Below are 14,588 nucleotides of genomic sequence, written 5' to 3'. Positions count from 1 at the left end.
CTAGGTGGTTGCCCAATATGGAGACAGAGAGGTCCAGGAAGGGGAGAGAGGTATTCGAGATGGTCCAGGTAAACTTAAGGTTGTGGTGGAAGGTGTTGGTGAAGTGGATGAACTGTTCGAGCTCCTCGTGGGAGCACGAGGCGGCGCCGATACAGTCATCAATGTAACGGAGGAAGAGGTGGGGTTTAGGTACGGAAGAGGGATTGTTCCACGTAACCTACAAAGAGGCAGGCGTAGCTTGGGCCCATGCGGGTACCCATGGCGACTCCCTTTGTCTGTAGGAAGTGGGAGGAATTGAAAGAGAAGTTGTTGAGGGTGAGGACGAGTTCGGCTAAGCGGATGAGGGTGTCAGTGGAGGGGGACTGGTCAGGCCTGCGGGACAGGAAGAAGCGGAGGGCCTTTAGGCCATCTGCATGGGGAATGCAGGTGTAGAGGGACTGGACGTCCATGGTAAAGATGAAGTGTTGGGGACCGGGGAATTGGAAGTTCTGGAGGAGGCGGAGGGAGTGGCTGGTGTCATGGACATAGGTAGGGAGTTCCTGGACCAAGGGGGAGAAAATGGAGTCCAGATAGTTGGAGATCAGTTCGGTGGGGCAGGAGCAGGTGGAGACAATGGGTCGACCAGGGCATTCAGGTTTGTGGATTTTGGGAAGGAGATAGAAGCGGGTAGTGCGGGGTTGGGGAACGATGAGGTTGGAGGCCGTGGGTGGGAGGTCACCTGAGGTGATGAGGTTGTGGATGGTTTGGGAGATGATGGTTTGATGCTCAGGGGTGGGGTCATGATCAAGGGGGCGGTAGGAGGTGGTGTCGGAGAGTTGGCGTCTGGCCTTGGCGATGTAGAGGTCAGTGCGCCATACTACAACTGCACCTCCCTTGTCCGCGGGTTTTATGGTGAGGTTGGGATTGGAGCGGAGGGAGCGGAGGGCTGCACGTTCTGCAGGGGACAGGCTGGAGTGGGTGAGAGGGGTGGAGAGGTTGAGGCGATTGTTGTCTCGATGGCAGTTGGAGATGAAGAGGTCGAGGGAGGGTAGGAGGTCTTGGGGTGGTGTCCAGGAGGAGGGGGTGTGTTGGAAGCGGGAGAAGGGGTCAGTAGAGGGAGGGTTAGGTTCACGGTTGAAGAAGTAAGCGTGGAGGGAGGCGCCTCCGCCGCATCTGCTCCCAGGATGAGGCATTCCACTCCCGTACATCTCAGTTGTCCTCGTTTTTCAAGGACCGTAACTTCCCCCCATCAGTGGTCGAGAACGCCCTCAACCGTGTCTCCCACATCTCCCGCAACTCATCCCTCACACCCCGTCCACGCAATAAGAACCAAAAAAGAATCCCCCTCGTCCTCACATACCATCCCACCAACCTCCGGATCCAACGCATCATCCTCCGACACTTCCGCCATCTGCAATCCGACCCCACCATCAAAGACATCTTTCCCTCCCCACCCTTATCTGCTTTCCGGAGGGACCACTCTCTCCGTGACTCCCTTGTCCGCTCCACACTCCCCTCCAGCCCCACCACACCCGGCACTTTTCCCTGCAACCGCAGGAAGTGCTACACCTGCCCCAATATCTCCTCCCTCACCACCACCCCCATCCCAGGCCCCAAGAAGACTTTCCACATCTAGCAGATGTTCACCTGCACATCTGCCAATGTGGTATACTGCATCCGCTGTACCCGGTGTGGCTTCCTCTACATCGGGGAAACCAAGCGGAGGCTCGGGGACCACTTTGCAGAACACCTACGCTCGGTTCGCAATAACCAACTGCACCTCCCAGTCGCGAACCATTTCAACTCCCCCTCCCATTCCTCAGACGACATGTCCATCCTGGGCTTCCTGCAGTGCCACAACGATGCCACCCGAAGGTTGCAGGAACAGCAACTCATATTCCGCTTGGCAACCCTGCAGCCCAATAGTATCAATGTGGATTTCACAAGCTTCAAAATCTCCCCTTCCCCTACCGCATCCCAAAACCAGTCCAGCTCGTCCCCGCCTCCCTAACCTGTTCTTCCTCCCACCTATCCCCTCCTCCCACCTCAAGCCGCACCCCCATCTCCTACCGACTAACCTCATCCCGCCCCCTTGACCTGTCCGTCCTCCCTGGACTGACCTATCCCCTCCCTAACTCCCTACCTACACTCACCTTTACTGGCTCCGTTCCCGCCTCTTCGACCTGTTTGTTTCCTCTCCACCAACCAACATTTTTTTGACTGTCTCTGTCTGCCTAAATGTATGGATAACAGCGTTTCAAATGTTACAGTTATACATCAATAATTCATTGTTGTTTATCTGTGGTTAGGAACTATATAATTTTATAAATAGTAGTTCTTGTTAAGAACATAAACATAGAGTATGTTTCCTGTTAGCCTGGGTCAATTGACAGGCAAATTATGGAATTTGCGAACTTTTAAAAATCTTTTTGTGTAACAGCTCTGGGAATAGTGTAGCCTGATTTCAAGCTTGCTACCCCAGTGAGGCGTGACAAGGTTTGGAGACTCTTGTTGGAATTGACTTTAAAATTAAGACAACAAGGGTGTGGCATTATAAACAACACAAAAGAAAGCACTTAATTCCGTACTACAATTCAGAAATGGTCCTGGAAACAGCAAAGGATTTCCTGCAGGTGGCAGAGTTGTCCCTGACTATCGTAAGTGGACTTTCAAAACCCAAGCTGATGGAATTTGTAGAAAACTCGAGGTAGCGTTGCTTGACAGAGCTGGAATGGTAGAGATAATTGAGTACCAGTATAGAATTTGGAGTTAGTTAAATACAAGTGAGACTACGCACTCTGGATAGTGACACATCGGAAACAGGTAGTATTGGGTTATGGTTAAGGCAGTTTGAGTATGAGGAGAAAACGAAGGAACTGGCAGAATAAAAAGACAGTCATGCAGCACGGAACAAAGAAAGGGAGAGGGCGATAACAATAAAAATGAAAAGAACGGAAAGGAGAAAATTAGTATTGCAAAGGGAAAGAGAAGAGAAACAACATAAGCTTTAAGTGATGCAATTGAAACAGGAGACAATAGAGACCGATGCAGATTCTAGTGGGGAGAATCCGAGACCTAATTTGAAATCTAGTAAGGAAATTGCACAGGCCATACCAAAGTTTGGGGAAAAAGATGTGGAGTTAAGAAATTAGCAAGACAAATGAATTGGGCAAAACAAGACTGGACACCACTCATGCAGCATCCTTATTGGTTGAGACTGGAGAAAAGAGCTCCGATGAAATGAGAGATTCATACTGTGCTGGAAAATCACTTGATTGAACCGAGTCAAAGCAGCTAGAGTTCACCTGAGTCGTAATTGATTCGTAAACTGAATGCATCAACTCGATGTTGTATGGACGACAGATAGGTAAATGCAGTCACATAAACAGATTCATAGTCAATTTCGTGGTTATTATACCGTACTAATAGGGTTGGTAGTGCCTCATTCCCTTCTAAGAATGATCTTTGTAGGGGGATTGATGTTTATGGCACTTGCCAAAGTCTAAAGAAATATTTACATTTGTCACACCAAAATGGGTTTTACCAATGTTGAGTGATGCCATTTTGATTAAAGAATGCCCCAGCTACATTCTAAAGGGTAATGAATCAAGTCGTAGCTGAGGTCTGAAACTAAGTAGTTTATTTAGACGCTGTTGTGGTATATAGCAACGCATTTTGAAGAGCATATGAGACAAGTGGAAGACCAGTTAAGGCAATTACAACTGGCTGGCTGAGTGATAAATTTAGCCAAAAGTGAATTTGCAAAAACAGGTGTGACTTACCTAGGATATATCATAGAAGTGCTGCCAAGGGCAATGAACATTAAGGCTTAAACAGAATTTGCTATTCCTAAAACTAAATGGGATATCATGAGATTTTTAGGAATGTGTGGGCTTTGCCAGAAATCTGTATGTGAATTCAGCATATTAGCTGCACCTTTTAAAAAGGTACAAACAGCAGTAGTATGGTCAGCAGAATGCAGAATACTAATAACTGAACCAATGTTAGCCACCCTGATCCAGACCTTGCAAAATGGCAATTTATGCTAGTGACTTAGGTGTAGGTGCAGTCTTGTTACACAGTGATGAGTCAGGAATAAAGAAGCCAGTGGACTACTTCTGCAATAAACTAAACCAGTATTAGAAAAAGTACTCTATCATAGTAAAGGCAACTTCAGGATTAGTATTGTTTCTTCGGTATTTGAAGTCTATAAAACCTAGACAGTCCTAGCAGAGGAGTGGGCAGGATTGATGCAGTAAAGATGCTCCCAAAGACAGGGGACTCCAGAACTAGTGGTCACTGTCTCAGGATATGGGGTAAACTATTTAGGACTGAGATAAGAAGAAATTTCTTCACCCAGAGAGTGGTGAGCCTGTGGAATTAGAGGCCAAAACAAGGTATGATTTCAGCAAGGAGTTGGATATAGCACATGGGCGAAAGAGATCAAAGAATGTGAGGGAACATTGGGAACAAGCTTTTGAGTTGGACGATCAGCCATGATCACAATGGATGCACAGCCAGCTCAAAAGGCTAAATGGCCTACTTCTGCTCCTCTTTTCTATCTTTCCCTGTCCTACACATGAACAGAGAAACATTAGACTCACCATAATCCACAAGCATTAATTGAAAAGTATAAAACTGAAAGTGCAAGACTATTTGCATGGAGTAGTTTTGTTTCATTTAATGACCATTTGATGTAAAGATTATTCACATTGCTGGAAAAGATAATATTGTAAGTGCTTTGTCCTAAGGGTAAAATGTTGGACGAGTTAAAGGTTTAAGAAGGTTGTATAAGGAGGTGGGGGGAATGAATGGATAAGATTCTTGTGTTTTATTGTTTGTATGTTTACATATCTTGTGATGCAACACATTGTTGAAATAGTGTTTCATCTTATAAATGTAGAAGGTACTTATTGTTTACCATCAGGTAATCTTTCATTTGCTGAAAGCAGCAGCTTTTTTTTAAATGAGAGAAGATCTTGGCACTCCCCATTTTTTTTTTTGTGAATCTAGACAGAATTTGCTGATATCCCAGTCAACATATGGGGTATCTTGGATAAACCATGCTCTGTTCTCCGCCATTATGGTGCACAAACATTTTCCAGTATATTCACTGAGTAGTGATTAGAAGTGAGAATCTGGCTGACTCTGGTTCCCTACACACACACAGCAATGATTAGTAAATCCAAAGCGCACTAACTGCCCCAACTAACTCAGTGTGGATCAAGATCAAACCTTGGACTTGCCCAATCTTGTCTGGTATATACAATAGCCTTGCAGTCTGTAATTATCTGTATTGTACTCAGAAATAAAACTTTATATTTAGAGGAACATATTTTATTCCCAAGGCCTCAGTTGGTTTTTATGCATCTAATATATTGTTTATAATCACCAAGGTTCCTCACAGCCAGCAATATGTTGAAAGGGTATCAAGTCGGAAGTACAGACTCTGTATAAGCAGAAAATCAGCTGATTCAGTAGTCTTGTGAGCTCCTGCCTTCCTCAACAGCCAAGTTACCAAACCATTAAATATTGAAACTAGTGAAATACCCTCTTCACTTGCCATAGGTCAGATCCCACTCAGAACCCTACTAATAATCAAGAAAACAATGTCTGCAGGTGCTCTTGGATTTTAAGAGCCAAAGGCTCCCTGAAAGATTTTTCATTTTGGCATTCTTTCCTGAATTTTGTTTCAAGTATATGAAAACGTAGAAAGTTGCAAGGTACGGGGGAAGGAAAGAACCAATGTAAGGTCTGTGATAGAATGGTATGTAGGAGAGATTAAGTAACAAAACAGATTATGATGTGAAAATTGGGAGCAGTAGATAGGTTCTGAATTATTGAACTCAACATTAAGTTCAGAAGATTAAAGTGTTTAAACAGCAGATGATGTGTTATTCCTCAAACTTCCATTAAACTCCACTTAAACAGTCTAGAAAGGCAAGACAGAAAGACCAGAATCCAAATTAGTGAATAGGAGCTCAAGATCATACTCGTGGATTGAGCAGAGATATTTTCAACATAGGCTGTGTTTGACAACCTCACTGTGGAGAAGACCAGATTATGAACAGATAATATGCTAAATACAAAGAAGATCAAGTAAATTGTTGCTTCACCTGGAAGAAGAGCTTGGGGTGCTGGACAGTGGGAAGAGAGGAGGTGAAAGACCAGGTGTTGGATATCAGGAAGGTAGCATGGAATATGAATGAGGAGTTGGAAGGTTCTTGAGGAATAATCCAGATTTGCAGTGGGGATAGTCCCTTTAGATTGCTGAAAGAGTAGTGGACCATGTGTTTGATGAGAGAAATAGACCCAACAGTTAGAATTTAATTCAGCCTGCTGTGACAGGAAGCATAGCAATCAAGCCCATTTAATTGCCAAATAGACTGTGGATCAGTCTAATAACAGGGGGAAAGCCTCCCATGATTAATATAGAGAAGGGAGGAGAATATGATTTTAGGATGTCAATTACTCATTTATGAACCAATTGATGCCCTTTATCCAAGCCCACCGGAATTTAGTGGTGCTAAGGGAGTAAATGTGAAACACGTGGCTTTATGTGCCTCCTGGAGGCCTCCTTATTGGATGAGGCCCTTGTAGTAATTCCTGCACCAGCCATCACAACCAGTGGCACCATGAGAGCTACTGGCTCATATTAGCTTGTGGGAATCAGGAAACCTGTCCCACAATCCTAGGGAAGGATTAGCACTGGCCAGTTAATTTCATCAGGCCACTTGGGAAAAAATGCAGCATATCTATCTCCGATTAATTTTCCAACTGGTGGGAGAGATCCTCAATGCCCATATTAAATTCAGCCCAACACTACAGATTTGTAAACAATGTCCCTCCATATATCCTCAATGCTTCTGGAATTTTCCTATTCCTCAGTCCCTTTTTTGCTAAGTGATAACTACTCTTTAAGTCACTTGGACTCTACTTTTCAGAACAGCCTTACATTATCCTCACCATTACCTTTCCCCTTTCTAACTGATTTCAAAATTTCAGTGATCATGTTTCTCAACCCTACCTTTGAACCTCAATTTACCTCTCTATTTCATTCCATTTAGTACCCAGTTCATTCCTTTCTCTGTAAATATGTGCTTTAAATATACAAAGAACTATGTAATTGCAATTTGTTACGGCACCCTCCTGAATTAATATGTTCCAAAAGCTGATTTTCTATTGTGAAGTTCCCTTCCTAATCTTAGTGTTTTGTACTTTGTATTGTAATCTTCCATACTATTTATTTATCGATTTTATTGATAAACGGATTACAAATATAGGAACAGAGCTGAGAAACATTAGCAAAATACTGCATGATAAGACACAGCTTCACTTCATGCCAAAACTTTCAAGGAGATTTTAAACATAGTACAGGCATACTTTGCCCTTTACCAAAAGACTAAACTACAGCACCACCATCTCCATTCTTCGAGAAATTCAGGTTTGAATTCCTCCAATCTTATTTTAACACTGAAACAGCTTTAATCAAAGTTGCAAATAACATCCTATTTGATTGGCAAAGGTGAATTGTACCTCCTCATCTATATCTATCGGAGTGCAGCCTTTGATTCGTGTTACATCACATTTTTGGCCAATGTCTCTTTACGGTCTTCCAACTGAGTGGAATTGTTCTCATCTGGTTCCATACCTGGATCTAACCATACCCAGATTGTCACTTGCAATGGTTTCACTTGCTGCAGCCAGACTGATGTTGCCCTAAGAAGTTATTCTCGGTCCCCTCCAATTTCACCTATGTGTCATTCCTTAGCAACATCGTCCAAAAGCCCAGCATTAATTTTCACATAACTTGACAACACCTACTTAGCTTGATTCTTCCTTGTTGCAAAGTTATCAGACATCTTATCCAACATCAGCATTAGTTTCCTCCAATTAAATATTGGAAGGACTGAAGTTCTTGCTTTTTGTCCCCACTCCAAACTCAATTCCTTAGCTACCAACTCCATCCCTCTTTTGGACAACTGTCTGAGACCAAAACAGACTGTTAACATATTGGACCCTAAACTGAGCTTGAGCCACATATTTGTGCTCTCACTAGTTTCTATTTCTGCCTTAACAGCACAAGCCAAGTTCACCTTTGCGTCAGCTTATATGTTGCTGAAACCCTTAATTCACATCTGTGTCACTCCTTGACTCAATTATCTCAACATATTCTCACATGGTCTCCCACATTCTGCTGTCTATAAACTGAACTCATCCACCACTCTGCTGTTCACTGACCATATGGTCACTGCCCTAAATTGGTTCTCAGTCAAGTAACACCTTGATTTGAAAATTTCACCTTTATTTTCAAATCTTTGTTGCTTTGATCCTTCCTGTCACTACTACATAGAAAATAGAGGCAGGAATAGGCCATTTGGCACTTTGAGTCTGATCCATCATTCAAGACGATCATGGCTGATCATCTAACTCAGTACCTGTTCCTGCTTTCTCCCTATACCCTTTGAGCTAAAGGGATCAAAGAACTATGTCTAAACTTCTTGAAAATACTCAATGGCCGCAATCTTTTTGGTAGCAGAAAATTCCACAGGCCCACCACTCCCTGGGTTAAGAAATTTCTTCTTATCACAGACCTAAATATATCCTGTACCGTCAGACTGTGACCTCTGGTTCTAGACTCCTTAGTAATCAGGAACATCCTACCTGCATTTATCCTGTCTAGTCCTGTCAGAATTTTATAGGTTTCTAGATTCCCCCTTCATTCTTCTGAACTCTGGTGAATATTGTCCTAACTGATCCAGTCTCTTTTCATACATCAGCCCTGCCATCCCAGGAATCATTTTGCTGCACTCCCTCAATAGCTAGAACATTCTTCCTCAGATAAGGAGATCAAAATTACACACAATTCACCAGGTACTGTTTCACCAAGGCTCTGTACAGTTGCAGCAAGACATGTCTGCTCCTGTACTCAAACCCTCTCGCTATAAAAGCTGACATACCATTTGCTTTCTTCACTGCCTGCTGCACCTGCATGCTTACTTTCAGTGACTAACGTGCAAGGACACCCAGGTCTCATTGTACCTCCCACTTTTCAAATCTATCGCTGTTCAAGTAATAATCTGCCTTCCTGTTTTTGTTATCAAAGTGGATAACATCACATTTCCACATTGTACTGCATCTGTCATGCTTTTGCCCACTCACTCAACTTGTCCAAATTACATTGAAACATCTCTGCATCCTTCTGACAACTAATACAGCAAACTTTGTGTTGTCTGCAAACTTAGAGATATTACGTGTAGATCCCTCATCTAATTCATTACTATACATTATGAATAGCTAGGATCTAAGCACTGATCTCTGCAGTACCCGTGGCTACATCAGTAACAGGCCAGTTCATAGGAACTATTCCAAAGTCTATAGAATGTTGAAAGATGACTGCGAATGCATCCCCTATTTCCAGAGCCACTTTCTTAAGTACTTTGGAGGTAGATTATCAAACCCTGGGATTTATTGCCTTTAATGAGATCAATTTTCCCAATACCATTTCCCTGCTAATAATAACTTCCTTCATTTAATCTCCGTCACTAGACCTTGTGTTCCACAACATTTTTGGGATGTTATTGTATCAACCTTTATGTAGACAGGACAAAAGTATATATTTAATTTTTCTGATTTCTCTTTCCCAATTATAACTTTCCCTGTTTCCGACTGTAAGACACCTACACTTGTTTTCACTAATTTTTTTTCTACCATCCAGACCCACAAACCTCATAACTGCACTCATCCAATTCCAGTGTTATTAAAAATTAATTAATGGGAAACTGACATCACAAGCTAGGCCAACATTAATTGCCCCGAATTGCCCTGAGGGCAGCTAAGAACCAAATAAATTCCTATGGGTCTGGTGTCACATGTAGGCCAGACCAAGTAAGGAAGACAGTCATAGAGATATACAGCATGGAAATAGACCCTTCAGTCCAACTGGTCCATTCCAACCAGATATCCCAAATAAATCTAGTCCAATTTGCCAGCATTTGGCCCAAATCCCTCTAACCCCTTCCTATTCATATACCCATCCTTTTAAATGTTGTAACTGTACCATCCTCCACCACTTCCTCTGGCTGCTTATTCCACCACCCGCTACATGAAAAAGTTGCCCCTTAGGTCCTTTTAAAACTTTCCCCTCTCACTTTAAACCTATGCTCTCTAGCCTTGGACTCCCCCACCCTGGGGAAAGAGAGTGGTGAATCTATGGAATTCACTGCCACAGAAGGCTGTGGAGGCCAGGTCATTTGAGTACATTTAAGACTGAGATAGGTAGGTTCAAGGGGCTCAAGGGTTACGAGGAGAAAGCAGGAGAATGGGGTTGAGGAACTTATCAGCCATGATTGAATGGCGAAGCAGACTCGATGGGCCGAATGTCCTAATTTCTGCTCCTATGTCTTATGGAAAAGACCTGTCTATTTACCCTTTCCACACCCTTCATGATTTTATAAACTTCTCACTCCTCAGCCTCCAACAATCAAGGGAAAATAGCCCCAGTCTATTCAGTCTCTCCCTATAGCTCAAATCCTCTAGCCCTGTAAATCTTTTCTGAACCCTTAAGTTTCACAACATCCTTCCTATAGGAGGAAGACCAGACTATCAGTACTCCAGAAGTGGCCTGACCGGAGTGTGGAGGAGTTGGTGAGGAACCCCGGTTAACGTTCCATGCGCTTACATTAATGGTGCAATATTAGATCAGCTCCTTTAATGACATGTGCATCTCCTTACCAAATTATCCAATCAGTATTCATTGGTAACTCCGTCTACCTCAGCCCAGAGAAACCTGCCTTCCCGACTTCTGTTCCAGACACCCCAGATCCATTTCGAACCTTTCTCAACAAATCAGTTGCTCAAAATAGACCGTCTACGACTATAGATTGTATTTCAGGGTTGGGGTGAGCCATGTCCTGTTAGAGATGACAACGGTGAAACTAATTTGCGTACTTAATGTAGAGATGTAGAGGAAAAGATTGCAAAGATGATTCTGGATAGGAGCGAAAGTAACAGGGTAGTTGTTATGGGGGACTTTAACTTTCCAAATATTGACTGGAAACGCTATAGTTCGAGTACTTCAGATGGGTCAGTTTTTGTCCAATGTGTGCAGGAGGGTTTCCTGACACAGTATGTAGATAGGCCAACAAGAGGCGAGGCCACATTGGATTTGGTACTGGGTAATGAACCAGGCCAGGTGTTAGATTTGGAGGTAGGAGAGCACTTTGGTGATAGTGACCACAATTCGGTTACGTTTACTTTAGCGATGGAAAGGGATCGGTATATAAAGCAGGACAAGAGTTATAGCTGGGGGAAAGGCAACTATGAGGCGATGAGGCAAGATTTAGGATGCATAGGATGGAGAAGGAAACTGCAGGGGCTGGGCACAATTGAAATGTGGAGCTTGTTCAAGGAACAGCTACTGCGTGTCCTTGAGAAGTATGTATCTGTCAGGCAGGGAGGAAGTGGTCGAGCGAGGGAACCGTGGTTTACTAAAGAAGTTGAATTTCTTGTCAAGAGGAAGAAGGAGGCTTATGTAGAGATGAGGCGTGAAGGCTCAGTGAGGGCGCTTGAGAGTTACAAGTTAGCCAGGAAGGACCTAAAGAGAGAGCTAAGAAGAGCCAGGAGGGGACATGAGAAGTCTTTAGCAGGTAGGATCAAGGAAAACCCTAAAGCTTTCTATAGGTATGTCAGGAATAAAAGAATGACTAGAGTAAGATTGGGGCCAGTCAAGGACAGTAGTGGGAAGTTGTGCGTGGAGTCCGAAGAGATAGGAGAGGTGCTAAATGAATATTTTTCGTCAGTATTCACACAGGAAAAAGACAATGTAGTCGAGGAGAATACTGAGATACAGTCTATTAGACTAGACGGGATTGAGGTTCATAAGGAGGAGGTGTTAGCAATTCTGGAAGGTGTGAAAATAGATAAGTCCCCTGGGCCGGATGGGATTTATCCTAGGATTCTCTGGGAAGCTAGAGAGGAGATTGCAGAGCCTTTGGCTTTGATCTTTATGTCGTCATTGTCTTCAGGAATAGTGCCAGAAGACTGGAGACTAGCAAATGTTGTCCCCTTGTTCAAGAAGGGGAGTAGAGACAACCCTGGTAATTATAGACCAGTGAGCCTTACTTCGGCTGTGGGTAAAGTGTTGGAAAGGATTATAAGAGATAGGATTTATAATCATCTAGAAAGGAATAATTTGATTAGGGATAGTTAACACGGTTTTGTGAAGGGTAGGTCGTGCCTCACAAACCTTATTGAGCTCTTCGAGAAGGTGACCAAACAGGTGGATGAGGGTAAAGCGGTTGATGTGGTGTATTTGGATTTCAGTAAAGCGTTTGATAAGGTTCCCCATGGTAGGCTATTGCAGAAAATACGGAGGCATGGGATTGAGGGTGATTTAGCGGTTTGGATCAGAAATTGGCTAGCTGTAAGAAGACAGAGGGTGGTGGTTGATGGGAAATGTTCATCCTGGAGTTCAGTTACTAGTGGTGTACCTCAAGGATCTGTTTTGGGGCCACTGCTGTTTGTCATTTTTATAAATGACCTGGATGAGGGCGTAGAAGGATGGGTTAGTAAATTTGCGGATGACACCAAAGTCGGTGGAGTTGTGGATAGTGCAGAAGGATGTTGTAGGTTACAGAGGGACATAGATAAGCTGCAGAGCTGGGCTGAGAGGTGGCAAATGGAGTTTAATGCTGAAAAGTGTGAGGTGATTCACTTTGGAAGGAGTAACAGGAACACAGAGTACTGGGCTAATGGTAAGATTCTTGGTAGTGTGGATGAGCAGAAAGATCTCGGTGTCCATGTGCATAGATCACTGAAAGTTGCCACCCAGGTTGATAGCGTTGTTAAGAAGTATGTTAGGTTTTATTGGTAGAGGGATTGAGTTTCGGAGCCATGAGGTCATGTTGCAGCTGTACAAAACTCTGGTGCGGCCGCACTTGGAGTATTGCGTACAGTTCTGGTCACCGCATTATAGGAAGGATGTGGAAACATTGGAAAGGGTGCAGAGGAGATTTACCAGGATGTTGCCTGGTATGGAGGGAAGGTCTTATGAGGAAAGGCTGAGGGTTTTGAGGCTGTTTTCGTTAGAGAGAAGAAGGTTAAGAGGACTTGATAGAGACATACAAGATGATCAGAGGATTAGATGGGGTGGACAGTGGGAGCCTTTTTCCTCGGATGGTGATGGCTAGCACGAGGGGACATAGCTTTAAATTGAGGGGTGATAGATATAGGACAGATGTCAGCGGTAGGTTCTTTACTCAGAGAGTAGTAAGGGCGTGGAATGCCCTGCCTGTAACAGTAGTAGACTCGCCCACTTTAAGGGCATTTAAATGGTCATTGGATAAACATATGGATGATAATGGAATAGTTTAGGTTAGATGGGCTTCAGATTGGTTTCACAGGTCGGCGCAACATCGAGGGCCGAAGGGCCTGTACTGTGCTGTAATGTTCTATGTTCTATGTTCTACTTAATGGCAACTTAATTGTGCTAAACGGCTGTACAAGTAAAACTGAAACTAAGAAGTTCAATCTTCTTTCAAGAAAGTGAGTTTCTGGTCCTGCCTTATTTTTTCTCCTCAAGACTTGTCATTACTCCGGAGTCTTGCGTTACTGAGTTCGTGGCCGCTGTTCTCCGACAAGAGTATGTTAATACAACATTTTAATTATCTGTTTTTACCTGTTCCATAGTCTCTGTCCGTAATCTCGAACAACGAATCCTTTACCCAAAGTTACACATGTGTCTAAATCCTGCCGATTTCCAGCCAGTTCCGTGTCACAGGTAATATGAGTGCCTCCCTCCGTGTACAGTTAAAGTTCACCAACAGCCCCCCTTTTTGGTTCATCCGGACTCGTGCCCAAATCAACCAATACGCCTCGAAACTTTCTGGCGTCGGTGAGTATCCTCACGGTTATTGAGAAACGCCTAATAAGCATTCGCGCTTCCCATCTACAACTTCCTCATTCCAGACCCGAGGCATAAATAATAATATCAGCCTTTGATTCCAGTGTTATAGCTCCTCTGCGCGCCAGGATTTCACCAGCAAAGGGTCACAAGTTATTTACTACCAACATGGCTGTATGCCTGATAGGTCTTTATATATGATAAATATGAAATGTTTACCGATTGCATTGAGGTACCTCAGAAGGAGAAAAATTGAATTTTATTTGTACTTCCTATAATTTTTAAGCCAGTATGTTTTGGAATGAACTTTTAGAAATTTTATGAATGAAGTGTATTCTAGGAAAAATATTATGATGTTTAGAGAAATTTTTACCCCGTGATATGGATCAATCTTTTGTTCTGGAACCAAAGCAGAGGACTCACTGGCAATAAATGTGCACAAGTTGGTGTCTGTGATGAACCCAAATTCATAGCAGGGTGTGACCATACTATTGCTTTAAGAGGTGTATTTTGTCCTGGTTTATTTTGAAGACCACCCCAACCCCCAACCCCCATAATACATTAAGAAGATAGCCTAGACGCTTTTTACAGGCAAGTACCAGGCATTTCGATCTGGATGCAATTTGATTGGTCAAACTACCAGACTTGAAGCAAAACACACTTTATTCATATACTATAGTTAAAATACAAAAGAAAGAGAAACTGG

The 14,588-nt window shown here is 43.3% G+C and overlaps 1 protein-coding gene across 1 annotated transcript in view; it reads right to left on the bottom strand.

The window, feature by feature from the left end:
• The window catches only part of LOC109910660 (anoctamin-9), a 145,068-nt gene extending 131,193 nt beyond the window's left edge, over window positions 1-13,875 (bottom strand). Inside the window, exon 1 of the mRNA XM_048607263.1 lies at window positions 13,658-13,875. Within this exon, the coding sequence (XP_048463220.1) occupies window positions 13,658-13,666 (9 nt within the window). The 5' untranslated portion in view covers window positions 13,667-13,875. The remainder of the gene's footprint in view (window positions 1-13,657) is intronic.
• Window positions 13,876-14,588: the final 713 nt, after the last annotated feature.

Source organism: Rhincodon typus, chromosome 17 (genome assembly GCF_021869965.1).
Source record: "Rhincodon typus isolate 14 chromosome 17, sRhiTyp1.1, whole genome shotgun sequence".
NCBI lineage: Eukaryota > Metazoa > Chordata > Chondrichthyes > Orectolobiformes > Rhincodontidae > Rhincodon > Rhincodon typus.
Note: the sequence above shows the minus strand (reverse complement) of the source record. Positions and strands in the feature narration are given on the sequence as shown.